Source organism: Acomys minous, assembly GCF_964271855.1.
Source record: "Acomys minous genome assembly, chromosome: 13".
NCBI lineage: Eukaryota > Metazoa > Chordata > Mammalia > Rodentia > Muridae > Acomys > Acomys minous.
This window is the reverse complement of record NC_140495.1, coordinates 108,384,352-108,399,687: the sequence shown is the minus strand read 5'-3', so window position 1 is coordinate 108,399,687 and position 15,336 is coordinate 108,384,352. Positions and strand designations below refer to the sequence as shown.

Sequence of the window (15,336 nt, the reverse complement as noted above, 5' to 3'; positions counted from 1 at the left end):
CACGCAACGAAAAACCTTAACAGAGAAAACTGAAATCTCTTTTAAAGATACAGCTAGTGCAAAACAGTTATGGATCACTTAATTAATTCAATTTCAGTGTTCTCTCTCTCTCTCTCTCTCTCTCTCTCTCTCTCTCTCATAAATAATGGGGCTGGAGGGAGATGGCTCCGGGCAGAAAGTCGAGCCTGAAGACCTGAACTTCATTTCTGGGCCCTGCGTGAGGGTGGAAGGTGAGAACAGACTCCTCTAAGCCATCTTCTGACCTCTACACACAGAATAAATAAATACATGCTAGGAAAGCAAGAAAAATAGTTGTACCTGGTAGTACACTCCTTTAACCCCAGTAGTTGGGAGGCAGAGGCTGGCGGATCTCTGAGATAGAGGCCAGCTTACATTAATGAAACTCTGTCTCAAAAGCAAACAAACAAAGGAGTTTTGTTTGGAACCAGTACTTTGTTTTTCAGATAAGCTCTCAAGTAGACGAGACTGGCCCCCAGCACCTCCCTGCTCCCAGCCTTCTATCACTGGGATTGCAAGTGTGCCCCTCTGGACAGCAAGGTGCTTTCTACACCCCAGGGAGCTCCCACTCCTGTGTGGCCCTGCAACTGGACCCTGGGTTTGGTCCTCAGCTCTGAAAAGACAAAAAGAAACCTGGAAATAGAGGAAGAAATGGCAACAGAGACGGCAGGTCCTCTGCCACCCTTTTGTTCATCCAGCAGAACGGCTTGTCCTGAAAGAGGCTGGTGTCCGGAAGATGAGCTCTGGGCAAGAAGCCTTGGGATTTGCCCTTACCTTGGGGAACTTGAACAAGACCGACACTTAAACCAGCAAGTAAGTCTCCAAGAAGCCAGTCCTTGAATCGATACAAACACATCCACTCCAGGAAGGGGAAAACTGTAAGAACGCATCGCAGGAATTTGTGCCATGAGCAGCTGGGAAAAAAAAGAACAGAGACACAATTAGGCTCTCCGGGGGAGTCCCCTGGCCAAGGGAAGGCCTAGGATGCAGCCTTCATTCCCTAATGGCAGTTTCCTGTCAGCATGGCTGACATTTTAATACATCGGACCAAAACATTCTTGCTATGGGGCTGACTGTGCTATGCATCTCAGGACATTTAGCATCCCTGGCTTCTCCTCACTGGAAGCTGATACCTATCCTCCTCAGGCTTAGGGAACCAAAGACACCTCTAGACCTTGAGAAATACCCCCAGAGGACAAAACCACCAGTGAGAACCAGCAAGGTGTGTTCGGCAAGAACTGAGACTCACATGTCCAGTGTCCAGTTAGTTCTGTGTTTTTATTGGCTGTTTGGAGAGAATCAAACTTACTAGTTTCTAGTAAAGAAGGAGCTACTTTGACTGTCTCTTCGCTGGGGACTGGGGAGATGGCTTAGTGGTCAAGGGCACGTGTTGCTCTTCCAGAGGATCTGAGTTAAGTTCCCTGCACCCACTGGGAAGCTCACAACCATCTGTAACACCAGCTCCAGGCAATCCAGTTCTTCTGCTGGCCTCTGCTGGCCTCTGCTGGCACTGCACATACACAGTGCACAGACCTACATGCAGGGGAAACACCCATACACATTAAAAAAAAACAAATGTTTTTGTTGATGTTGTTATGTTTATGAGATCAGTGGTTGGCAGAGATGGTTAACACTGTAGGGTTTTTTGTTTGTTTGTTTGTTTGTTTGTTTGTTTTTTGAGACAGGGTTTCTCTGTATAGCCTTGGCTGTCCTGGACTCGCTTTGTAGACCAGGCTGTCCTCAAACTCTCAGAGATCCGCCTGCCTCTGCCTCCCAGAGTGCTGGGATTAAAGGCGTGCGCCACCACGCTCGGCTCAACACTTTAGTTTTTATGTTTATTTACTTGTATATATGTGTGTATGCATGTGTGTAGGCATATATGGAGGGGGTCAGAGGACAACTTTCAGGAGTCAGTTTGCTCAGGAGTTCATGTATGACAAGCTAGGCAAACTCTATTTGCTAGCAGGTGTCTTTATCCTCAGAGCCGTCTTGCTACCATTAACACCTTCATACCATTCTCACACGGACAAATATAACCAAACACTGTCTGGACTTGCCTAGGATATCTAGACAGTTATAAAAACAGAGTTTTGGGAGCTGGAGAGATGGCTCAGAGGTTAAGAGCACTGCCTGCTCTTCCAAAGAACCCAGGTTCAATTCCCAGCACCCACATGGCAGTTCACAACTGTCTGTAACTCTAAGATCCGAGACCAGCACACATAAATTAAATAAAATATTTTTTAAAAATGGAGTTTTGCACTTGAAGAGTTATCCATATAAGGAAAAGACTGCAGATTATAAAGGCTATACTATCTGTGGGTTTCTACCATGTATAGCTGTTTCCCAGGAGGCACCTGGGCAATGTTTGTAGGTACTTTTGGTCCTCATGACTGACACCCAGTCTACAATACGGGACTGGGCATGTGGTTCAGTTGGAGCAGTTGCCTAGCAGGCATGAAGCCGTGGGCTGAGTCTCCAGCACCACATATATCAGGTGTTGTGCATATGGGGCATTGCCTATAATCTCGACACTCAAGAGCTGGAGGCAGAAGGATGGGCTTAAGATCATCTCTGCACACACAGTGACTTGGATGCTAACCTGGACGGCTAACCTTTTTTTTTTTTTTTTTTTTTAAAGCAAGCAAACACTGCTAGGTATGATTGTACACTTTAATTCAGCGGGCAAAGGCTGACTGATCTCTGTGAGTTCAAAGCCAGACTCGGCTACAAAGGGTCACACAGAATCCCTGTCTCAAAACACAAAGCCACAAACAAAGAAAAAAAAAAACCCATAACCAACAGCAAAACAGAAACAAATTTATGTTCCAAAACGCTAGTGTGGAAAGGTGAATACAAAACAAAACAAAACAAAAGAGCCAGGCAGTGGTGGTGCACACCTTTAATCCCAGCACTGAGGAGGCAGAGGCAGGCAGATCTCTGAGTTCAAGGCCAGCCTGGACTACTGAGTGAACAGTCAGTGCTACACAGAGAAACCATGTCTTGAAAACCCAAAGGCAAGGGCTGGTGAGATGGCTCAGACGTTAAGAGCACTGTCTATTTTGCCAAAGGTCCTGAGTTCAGTTCCTAGCAACCACATGGTGGCTCACAACCACCTACAATGAGATCTGGTGCCTTCTTATGCTGTGCAGGCACACATTTAGGCAGAGTAACTGTATACATAATAAATAAATCTTAAAAAAAAAAGAAAGGGGGAAAAAAAAAGAAAGAAAGAAAACAGAAAAAAAAGCTGAGTACAGTGGGACACACCTGTGGTCCCAACTACGTGGGATGCTGAGGCACGAGGCTCACTTGAGCCCATGAACAAGCCTGGAGAGCAAAATGACACCTGTGCCCATGTTGCTGAGACTGAGGAACCCCACTGTAGCCTTACACTGTTGAGGCCGGTGGCTCTCAACCTTCCCAATGCTGTACAGCTCCTCATGTTGTGGTGACACCCCAACATAAAATTATTTTGTTGCTACTTCATAACTGTAGTTTCGCTGCTGTTATGGATTGCAAAGTAAATATCTGTGCTTTCTGATGGTCTTAGGTGATCCCCCCAAAGGGGTCACCACCTATAGATTGAGAACCACTGATCCAGAGGGACACCATAATCTTCTGATGAGTAAAACCAGCTTAGTTTTACATTGCCTTTTGCCATTTGCAGTCCACACACAGGGGAAACTGTTTCCACAGACACGTTGGGTTAGATGACAGATTCAACTATAACAACAAACACAACTTTAGCGTGTGCACCACTAAAGCGTGTGCTCAGAAATGAAGTGACTTCATGTACTTAAACATTTTTTAGATTTTATGTGTATGAGTGCTTTTGCCTCTGTGTGTGTGTGTGTGTGTGTGTGTGTGTGTGTGTGTGTGTGTGTGTGCACCATGTGCCTGAAGGGCCCAGGACACCAGAAGAGGGTGTCGGATCCCCCGGCACTAGAGTTATGTAGAGTTATGAACCACCATGTGGGTGCTGAGACCTGAACATGGGTCCTTTGCAAGAGCAGCCCAGTGCTCTTAACTGCTGAGCCACCTGTCCAGCCCTGACTCCACATGTTCTGTCTAGCATGACCATAAGCATCTCTAAGGTATATAAGGCCAAATAGGTACAAATGACTCCCAAAGTCAGAGCCACGCAGGAGAGGAGCTGGGGCAGGAAGCCATGTCTTCTGATACCTAGCTCAGCATTCTGGCTTCTCTACAAATGCTGAGCTTCCTGCAGTCAGATGTTCCCTCCTGCTTAGAGGCCAAGGGGCAAGGCCACTGGTTTGGAAGGAATGCTGAGCTGCTATTCTCATGTGAGTTGCTGGGTTTGAGGTAGGTGTACAATCATAGAGGAAACAGTCTTGATGCTCCTGCCTCGAACCCAGACCATGGCACTGGGCAATCTGTTCCTTCACTTGCTGCAGTGTCCCCTCTTTTTCTTTTTCTTTTTTTCCGGGACAGAGTTTCTCTTGTAGTTCTGTCTGTCCAGGACTTTCTTTGTAGACCAGGCTGGCCTCAAACTCACAGAGATCCGCCTGCCTCTGCCTCCTGAGCACTGGGATTACTGGCCTGGCCCCCGTGCCCAGCTGTGTCCCCTCCTTGACATGTACCATTTGGCTGAAGACCACTAGCTCTGTGCAAAGTTATCGAGGGCCTTTGACATCAGAGAAAATCAGAGTGGACACAGAGCTCGGCGTGGTGGTGTACACCTTTAATCCCAGCACTAGGGAGGCAGAGGCAGGCAGATCACCGTGAGTTCAAGGCCAGCCTGGTCTACAAAAGTGAGTCCAGAACAGGCAGAGCTGTTACACAGAGAAACCCTGTCTCGAAAAACCTAAAAATAAATAAATAAATAAATAAATAAATAAATAAAATAAAAGCCAGGTGCATAGTGTAGGAGCTAGTAATCGCAATAACCCTCAGGGAGATGGGAGCGGAGACAGGGTCCTCAGAAGCTGGCTACCCAGCAAGACTGGCATACGCAGTGGAAAACAACAAAGACACTATCTCTAATAAGGTGGAGGAAAGAAAATGAGGAAAGAGATAAGATCTTTTTCTGCAGAAAGGCAGAGATGGAGTTAAAAGATTATTTTATTTACCAAAAATGTTCCTCAAAACCAGAAAACCAAAGCCACTCATCACATTTTTACTGTTTCCTAGACATTAAAAAAAATCCTGCTGGGCGTGGTGGCACACACCTTTAATCCCAGCACTTGGGAGGCAGAGGCAGGCAAATCGTTGTGAGTTCCAGGCCAGCCTGGTCTACAAAGTGAGTCCAGGACAGCCAAGGCTACACAGAGAAACCTTGTCTCAAAAAAACAAACAAACAAAAATCCTGCCTATCATGGTGGTGCACACCTTTAATCCGAACATTCTGGGAAGCAGAGGCAGGTGGATATCAGTGAGTTCGAGGCCAGCCTGGTCTACAAAGGGAGTCCAGGACAGCCAAGGTTACATAGAGAAACCCTGTCTCAAAAACTCAAATCCCGGTGGGCTGGAGAGACAGCTCAGAGGTTAAGATCACTGGCTGTTCTTCCAAAGACATGAGTTCAATTCCCAGTAACCACATGGTGGCTCACAACCATCTATTGTGAGATCTGGTGCCCTTTTCTGGTCTGCTGGCTCACATGCACGCAGAAGAGTATATAAATAATAAATAAATAAACCTTTAAAAACCAAACAAACCCTCAAATCAGACCCGAAGAGGGTCCCATCATCACTTCCATTGTTGAGAGGGGAGACAGGCACAGCAGGGCTAAATAAGTCACTTTCAGCCACACAGCTGGGCAGCAGGCGAGGGTGACTGCCAGGGGAAGCATCCTGGAATCAGAGAGGCGCGTTCGGTGCCCTGCTCGCCTAGATTCTTGCTTAAAATTCAGAACATGCTGGAACTGTGCTTTGGAAGTGGGAGTATGAGCAGTGGAGGGAGAAAAACATAAGCAGTAAAAGATTTAAAACAAGAGAGTCAGATCACCTACAGATGCCACAGGAGGCGCTAAGCGCACACAACACACAGAGGACGAGGGGTAAGTTCCCAGCACCCTTTGCAGGTGACTGTAACTCCAGCTCCAGGGGAATCTTCTGGCCTCATGGGCACCTCCACACACGTGGCGTACATGCATACAGACAAATACACACAAGTAAAGGCTGGCCTTGAACTCAGATTCCCTGCCTTTGCCTCCTCAGTGCTAGGACTAAAGGCATATGCTACCACACCCAGACCTTAAATTAAAAAAATAAAATAAAATAAAAAAGGAATGCCCACAGGAAGCAGAACCAGTCTGATTTAAGTGTTTAGATGGAGTGCTGGAGCAGGAAGAGGCCAGGTGGGTTGATCATTGTCATAACTGTAGTAATGTACTAAATGTAGTAATAACTGTTTAAGGGTAAAGTTATGAAAAGATAACCATTTTGTCTTTTTTCTGCTTGCATATGATTCTGGGGATGGAACCCATGGCCTCGCACCTGCCCAGGGCCTTGAACATGCTCTGGTGAGAAATTCCCTTTTGTTACTGGAGGCAGAGGAAGCCAGGGTGGTGACACAGAGGCAGCGGGTGGGCACGGCAGGCTGTGAACCAAGGGAGTGGCACATCTGACGCGGAGGTGCAGAGGACTTTGCCGCCTATCGGCAGCTGCAGGCCAGCTGATGGCAGATAAGCAGGGTAAGGGGCAGATAAGGCCGGAAGTGGGGGAGGACAGCTCAAGTATTGGCAGTTACCATCGTGCTGTGGGTCACATGGGATTCCTAACCTCAGCTTAAAGGGCCCTGGGGGTCTCAGGCAAAATTTGAGGTGAATGTGAATTTAGGGGCCAAGGCTTCCTCTTTCCTTCAGGTATGCTTTTTTGCTTGTGTGTTTGTGTTGAGACAGCTAGCTCTATAGCTATGCGGCACTCTACGTAGTTCAGGCTGACCCCGGACTCAGGACAATCTTCCTGCCTCAGCCTCCATGGGGTTGTAGGCATATGCCACCTTCAATTAGGATTATTAATATAAATCGAAGTAGAAGTCAGGGAATTGGACATTGTAAACAGAACATTACTATTGCTATGATACTATTGATATTCATTACTTCCTTAAAAGTATGGTAGTTACTAAACTCGTGTGTGTGTGTGTGTGTGTGTGTGTGTGTGTTGGTGGGTTGCGATAGGGTTTCTCTGTGTAGCCCTGGCAATCCTGAGACTCACTTTGTAGACCAGGCTGGCCACTAACTTAGAAGTGCACCTGCCAGTGATAGATAGGATTAAAGGTGTGCAATGCCACCATCTGGCTCACTAGATTTTAATAAAATTGTTTCTCCTTATAATTTTATTTTTTTCTTTTTGTTTTTGTTTGGTTTCTTTTTTTTGTTTTTTTGAGACAGAGTTTCTCTAATAGCTCTAGCTGTCCTGGAACTTGCTTTGTAGACCAGGCTGGCCTCGAACTCATAGAGATCCGCCTGCCTCTGCTGGGATTAAAGGCATGTGCTACCACTGCCCAGCTCTTTTTTTTTTTTTTTTTTGAGACAGGGTTTCTCTGTGTAGTCCTGGCTGTCTCGGACTTGCTTTGTAGACCAGGCTGGCCTTAACTTTTCTATATATTAGAGAATGATTGGGCAGGGAGATGACTTAAGCAGTTAAGAGTTTGTGCGGCTCGTGCAGAAGACCTGAGTTCAGGGCCCGGCATCCACATCGGTAGCTCACCATCACCTGGAACTGCAGCTCCAGCGGGTCTGACACCTCTGGCCTCTGCAGACAGCGGGATTCTCACGCACATACCCACACCCACACACATACATATACAGTTGAAAATAAAGCCAAGCATGGCACATGACTTTTGTCCCATAACTCGGGAGGCAGAGGCAAGTGGATCTTTGAGTCTGGGACCGCCAGGGCTACACAGAGAGACCTTGTCTCAAAAAAAACAAATTACACTGGGTGTGGTGGTAGGTCTCTGTGAGTTTGAGGCCAGCCTGATCTACAAAGAGAGTCCAGGACAGCTAAGACCAACACAGAGAAACTCTGTCTCGGAAAAAAAAAATACATACAGGCATGCATGCATGCATGCTATTCTTTAAATTAAAACAAAACAAAAAAGATTGATTTATTCATTAAGTATACAGTGGTTTGCCTGCATGTACACCTGCAGGTCAGAAGAGGGCACCAGATATCATAATAGATGGTCACAAGCCTCCATGTAGTTGCTGGGAATTGAACTCAGGACCTCTGGAAGTCCTGCTCTTTTTTTTTTTTGGTTTTTTGAGACAGGGTCTCTCTGTGTAGCCTTGGCTGCCCTGGACTCACTTTATAGACCAGGCTGGCCTCGAACTCACAGCGATCTGCCTGCCTCTGCCTCCCGAGTGCTGGGATTAAAGGCGTGCGCCACCACGTCCGGCTGGATGTTCAGTTCTTACGTGATACAAAATTTGTAAATATTTTAACTTTGTAAGTTGTCATTTCCCTTTATTTGAGTCTCTTGGAATATTTATTTTTATTGTTTTTAACTGTGTGTAAGTGTGTGTGTCTGTCCTGTGAGTGCGGGTGCCCATGGAGGTCGGAAGCATCAGGCCCTGCCCCCAAGCTACAATTACAGAGAGCTGTGAGCTGCCGTGTGGTGCTGGAAACCAAACTCTTAAGCTGCAGGAAGAGCAGCCAGTGCTCTTAGCTGATGAGCCATCTGTCCAGCTCCTGCTAAGTCTTTCTTTACTTTGATAAAAATTAGTCTATGAGCCGGGCGGTGGTGATACATGCCTTTAATCCCAGCACTTGAGAGGCAGAGGCAGGCGGATGGATCGCTGTGAGTTCGAGGCCAGTCTGGTCTACAAAGCGAGTCCAGGACAGCCAGGGCTACACAGAGAAACCCTGTCTCGGAAAAAAAAAAATTAGTCTATGTTTTAGTTTGAGAATTTTATCAGTCAGTTCATTTTCCTCCCTCTCTTTCTGGTAGAGGTTGAATTTGGGCCCTCATACTCTCAAGGCATGTGATCTACCACCGAGCTACATCCAGCTCTCAATTTTTATTCTGAGACAGGGTCTTGTAAGTTGCTCAGGCTGATCTTGAACTCACTCTGTAGCCTAGGCTGGGCTTTGAACTTGTGGTCCTCCTGCCTCAAAATCTCAAGTAGCTGAGATTAACAGGTCTAAGCCACTGGGCCTATAAGCTTTCACTCTTGTATTTAAGTTTTTGATCTGTTTTTAGTACCTTGCATAAAGGTTCAACTGTGTTCTTTAATATATGGATAGTACACTTTAGCCACATGGACTGTTAAAAAGAGTCGATACCCAGCACTCGGGAGGCAGAGGCAGGCAGATCGCTGTAAGTCCAGGACAGCTAAGGCTAATAGAGAGAGACCCTGTCTCACACACACACAAAAACCAAAACAACAACAACAAAACCCTCAAAAACAACAAAAGAGTGGATACTTTCCCATTAACAGTCCCAGCAAGAGCCGGGCATGGTGGCACACGCCTTTAATCCCAGCACTCGGGAGGCAGAGGCAGGCAGATCACTGCAAGTTCGAGGCCAGCCTGGTCTACAAAGTGAGTCCAGGCTCAAAACATATGGTGAGACCTGCCAGAGGAAGACACCTGACATCAGACTCAGCTGCTGTGTGTTTGTGCACACATGTGTGCATACCCACACAGGCATTTACACACACACAGCTGCACATAGAACTGACATAGGACCTGAGAAATCTACCCTTAGGCAGTATTAAAATCAGGGATTGAGCTGGGCAGTGGTGGCGCACGCCTTTAATCCCAGCACTCGGGAGGCAGAGGCAGGCGGATCACTTCGAGTTTGAGGCCAGCCTGGTCTACAGAGAGAGTCCAAGACAGCCAAGGCTACACAGAGAAACCCTGTCTGGAAAAAAAAAAGAAAAAAAAAAAAAAGAAACACTGTGGATTATTACTCAGCCACAGAAAAAGGGAAGTGTGCTGGCCCTTGTTATAATGTGCATGGACCCTCAAAAGTATGGTGTTGAATGAAACAAGCCAGACACAGAAAGAAAGACAAATGTTGCAGGGTTCTGCTTGAGTCAGAAGGGTAGGTCCATAGCACAGTCTAGAAGAGGAAGGTTCACAAGGACAGAAGTGGGTGGGGGAAGAGGTGGGCAGCCATTGCTTAATGAGTGCAAAGTTTCTGTTTGAGGTCATGAAAAAGTTTTGTAAACCAACAGTGCGAGTAGTTGCATAATAACAATTATGCCACAAAACCCCACACTTAAAAATGGTAAAAAACAATGGTCAAACAGCTAGCTTGATATCATGTATACCTTACCACAATAAAACAACAACAAGCATGCCAGCAGCTGGGGCACAGCTCAGGGACAGAGAGCTTGCCTAGCATATGCCAGACTGTGGGTTCACTCCGCAGTCTGAGCTGGGAGTGGTGGTGCGCGCTTGCAGACCTAGTCCTTGGGAGGTGGAGGCAGACGGATAGGGACTTCAAGGCCAGGCTGGGCTACAGTGTCAGCATGAGGCCAGGCTGGGCTACAGTGTCAGCTGTCTTCTTCTGCCATGGGGGTCCCAGGGAAAGAACTCAGACTTCAGGCTTTGTAGCAACCACCTTTACCCACTGAGCCATTTGGCTTGCCCTGATTAAACAATGTGATTTTTGTTGTTGCTTTGTTTTGTTTTGTTTTTTCCAGACAGGGTTTCTCTGTATAGCCCTGGCTGTCCTGGACTTACTTTGTAGATCAGGCTGGCCTCCAAGCTCACAGCGATCCCCCTGCCTCCGCCTCTGAAGTGCTGGGATTAAAGGCGTGCTCAACCCCACCCCCGACAAACAATGTATATTTTAGATATCATCTCCAGTTACTGTGGTGACACTGGAGGCCTTTACGCCTGTTATGAAGTAGTGGGCCCTTGGCTGTGGAGCCCCTCCCTCATGCCTGGCTCTAGCTCTTGTGGGGTGGAGTTAGCACCAGGAGGGCAAGTTTTATTTATTTATTTAATTTTAGGGTTTTTTGTTTTTGAGACACAGCTTCTTTGTACAGCCCTGGCTGTCATGGAACTTACTCTGCAGACCAGGCTGGCTTTGAACTCAGAGATCACCTGCCTCTGCCTCCTGACTGCTCGGATTAAAGGTGTATGCCACTACGACCTGGTGAGAGCAGGCTTTATAAAGCAAGGCTTCACTTGCCACTTCTCAGCTATGTTGTGACACAACAGGGTGTCCTTGCCAGGACACCGGCACCCATACTGTTTGGACACACTGGCTATCAGAGTCATGAACCAAATAAGCCTCATTTATAAGTTACTCAGCCTTGAATCTTTTGTTATAGTGAAATACCAGAAAACAGGCCAAAAGACAATGCCCAAGAAGCTCATTATCAGAGGACCCTGCAAGACACACACACACACACAGACACATTCACACACAGACAGACATATAGACACACACACAGAGCTGCATACACAGACACAGAGAGACACACACTCAGCCAACAACAATAAAACCACACAATAAATATCAGGGTTCTGACAAGAGGAATTCAGAGAAGGAAGGCAGAAAGATAGAATTGGGTGGCAGAGGAGTCAGGTTAACTTTCTCTCCTGCCTGGTTTGGTGGCCACGGAGGCTGGGTACACGCACCGGCACTGGACATGGTGCTTGAAAGTGGTGATGTTGATGTCCACGTTTCCAGAAATGGGGGCCTTCCTCCTGTGCTCCTGCTGGAAATTCTCCTCATTGTACACGCTTCGCTTGACGTCGTACACAAACGGGATCTGCCTGTATCCGCTGCCCAGGCCCTGGATGCTCCTCTCTGTCTGCATTGTTCCTGGATAAGCTGGAAAGACACCAGATAAGAACAGGTATTGCACCGGGCAGTGGCGCACGCCTTTAAGGAGGCAGGAGGATCACTGTGAGTTGGAAGCCAGCCTGGTCTACAAAGTGAGTCTAGGACAGCCCAAGGCTACACAGAGAAACCCTGTCCTGAAAAACCAGAAAGAAGAAGAAGAAGAAGAAAAAAAGAACAGGTTTTGCTGGGTTGGGGGGTGGCGCACACCTGTAATCCCAGCACTCAGGAGGCAGAGGCAGGCAGGTCTCTGATTTTGAGGCCAGCCTGGTCTACAGAGCGAGTTCCAGGACAGCCAGGGCTACACAGAGAAACCCTGTCTTGAACAAAACTAAAACCAAACCAAAACAAAGAAACCAAACAAAGAGCACTAGGGCTGTGGAGAAGGCTCAGCGGGGAAAGGTGCTTGCTGGCAAGCGTGACAACACACTTTCAGTCCTTGGGGCCCACACAGTAGGACAGCAACCGACTCCTGCAACTTGTCCTCTGACTTCACATTAGCTGTGTGGAGACACACGGCACCCACCACCAAATAAGTAAGGGTAGCAAAAAAAGAAATATTAGGGCTGGTTGTAGTAGCATGTGCTTATTAACCCCAGCACCTGGTAGGCAGAGGTAGGAGGATTTCTGTGGATTCCAGGCTAGCCAGGACTACATAGAGACCCTGCCTCAAAAGAGAAAACAAATTGCAGAGTGAGGTGGCGCATGCCTGTAATCCCCAGCAACTCAGGGAGGCAGAGACAGGTACATCGTTGTGAGTTCGAGGCCAGCCTGGTCTACAAAGTGAGTCCAGGACAGCCAAGGCTACACAGAGAAGAAACTCTGTCTCAAAAAAAAAAAAATCAAGAAAATAACAAAAAATCTTTTTAAAAAATCAAGTGCTAATGACAAATTATTTACCCTTTTTTTTTTGGCTGTCCTGGACTCACTTTGTAGACCAGGCTGGCCTCAAACTCACAGTGATCCACCTGTCTTGCCTCCCAGAGTCCTGGAGGTGGAGGTGTGCACCACCACACTCCGCTCATTTTCTTGATTTAAAAAAAAAGATGTTTTTATTATTTGTATTTGTGTATGTACACAGATATGTATATGTGTGTGTCTGTGTAGGTGTGTTCTGTTGTGTGAGTACATGTGCTCCTCAAGGCTGGAGTTGGTGGTGTGATCTGCCCAGTGAGGTTACTGGGAACCATGCTCTCTCAGGTCCTCTGTAAAAGCAGCATGCACTTTTATCAGCTGAGCCATCTCTCCAACACCCTTGCCATTTTTTTTGGGGGGGGGGGGGTCTCCTGTAGTCCAGATTGGCCTTGAACTCACGGTGCAGCTAGGGTTCTCCAGCTTCCACACCCCGCGTAATGAACAGAACTACATGCACAGCCTGCTGTCCCTCTTTTGTTGTCTCCTCCTCCTCCTCCTCCTCTTCTTTTTGGTTTTTCGAGACAAGGTTTCTCTGCGTAGCCCTTGATGTCCTGGACTCGCTTTGTAGACCAGGCTGGCCTCGAACTCACAGAGATCCGCCTGCCTCTGCCTCCCGAGTGCTGGGATTAAAGGCATGTGCTACCAGGCCAGGTTTGTTTTTTCTCTCTTAGTATGGAGACTTTCTATGTTGCTCAGTCGGCCCAGTTGAATGATGAGTTTCCAACAGTCTCCTTGATTCAACCCTGTGAGCACTGGAACCAACCGTAGGCGCGTGTCGCCGTGAGTGCCCCGCAGCACATTTGGAAGGGAGCATTATTTGCATACACTGATGCTGCACGTGCGCAGCAGTTGTACCAGACCCTCTTCTGTGTTGTGCCACAATTCTATACTCAAAACCCTCCTATCACAAAGTCAAAGGACACGTCAGTCTCATTTTCCAAATGGACAAAAGATGCCAACTATGGTGGCCTGGCCTGCAGGCACAGCTGGATTTAGCCAAACTATAGGAGTTCAGAGAAGGGAAGGAACACCCACACAGGCTCTGCACTGGGGAGACGCCTGTGTCTTCCTGACAACCATCAGACTCATTTTTTTTTCTGACAGGTCTAAGGAGCTCGTCAGTATACCACAATGATTCAGAGACAGGCAGCTGCATCTCGCTGATTGTAAAACAGATTCACATCTTAAAACCACATGACCTGGAGCTGCACTGAGACCCACCCCAGCCTGGGGAATGGAAAAGAACTCTCTGAGAAGGTGAGTAGAGACCAGCTCAAGCAGGGGAAGAATAGCTACTTCAGGGACAGGGCTGGACACAATCAGAGATTAAGGGAAATAATTCAAAATAGCTGAGTCACATTAGCACTAAGGAGGGGGGATGGGATGGAGGACGGAGAGGGAGGGGACAGGCTTAAGTGTTCTAGAGGAGGACTGGTGAAATGGCCCTGCAGGTTAAGGTACCCGCCACCAAGCCAGACACCCTGAGTTTGATCCTTGGGACCCATGTGATGAAAGGAGAGAACCACAAGTTGTCCTCTGCCCTGCACATGCAGTGTGGCCTGCACCTGTGAGCACACACACAATGAACAAACTTTTTTGTTTTGTTTTGTTTTTTTGAGACAGGGTCTCTCTGTGTAACCTTGACTGTCCTGGACTCACTTTGTAGACCAGGTTGGCCTGAACTTGCAGCGATCTGCCTGCCTCTGCCTCCTGAGTGCTGGGACTCAAGGTATGCGACTACCACTCGGCAGAATAAACAGACTTAAAAAACAAAAAACAAAACAAAACAAACCCAAAACTGTTCCTAGAGGAAGCTGGATGTGGTGGCCCATGCCTGTAATCACAGCACCTGACACAGAAGCAGGAGGACCAGGGCGGCAAGACCAGCCTCGGTTACATAGCAAGCTTTCGGTGGTCAGCCTGGACTGCATGAGATTCTATTTTGAAATAAACAAAACCACAAACCAAATAAAAATAATTTCCTGAGTCAGAATTTCTGAGACAGCACAAAAGTGTGTTTTAAGCCGGGTTGTGGTGTTGCACGCCTTTATTCCTAGCACTAGGAAGGCAGAGGCAGGTGGATTGCTGTGAGTTCCAGGACAGCCTGGTCTATAGAGTGAGTTCCAGGACAGCCAAAGTGAGACCCTGTCTAAAAACAAAGAAAGAGAGAGAGAGAGACAGAGAGAGACAGAGAGAGACGGAGAGAGACGGAGAGAGACGGAGAGAGACAGAGAGAGACAGAGAGAGACAGAGAGAGACGGAGAGACAGGAGCAGAACTGGGCGATCCTGATAGAGTAGCATGTAAGGGTGCTACAATCTTCTTTCATCTTGTTTTATTTTCATTTTTGAGACAGGATCTAATGTACTGTAGCTGCCTGTGACCTCCCCATCCTCCTGCTCCATCTACCCAGTGCTGGACTACAGGTGTCGGCCACCACGCCTGTGACCTCCCCATCCTCCTACACCATCTACCCAGTGCTGGACTACAGGTGTCGGCCACCACGCCTGTGACCTCCCCATCCTCCCGCTCCATCTACCCAGTGCTGGACTACAGGTGTCGGCCACCACGCCTGTGACCTCCCCATCCTCCCGCTCCATCTACCCAGTGCTGGACTACAGGTGTCGGCCACCACGC

The 15,336-nt window shown here is 47.6% G+C and overlaps 1 protein-coding gene across 2 annotated transcripts in view; it reads right to left on the bottom strand.

Moving 5' to 3' along the window:
* Positions 1-15,336, bottom strand: part of SLC26A8 (solute carrier family 26 member 8) — a 57,052-nt gene that overhangs the window by 38,344 nt on the left and 3,372 nt on the right. For both annotated transcript variants that reach the window (XM_084754030.1, XM_084754029.1), the window contains 2 exons: positions 11,581-11,776; positions 793-932 (listed from right to left, as the gene is read on the bottom strand). In XM_084754030.1, coding sequence (XP_084610156.1) covers positions 793-932; positions 11,581-11,762 — 322 coding nt within the window. In that variant the 5' untranslated portion in view covers positions 11,763-11,776. The remainder of the gene's footprint in view (positions 1-792; positions 933-11,580; positions 11,777-15,336) is intronic.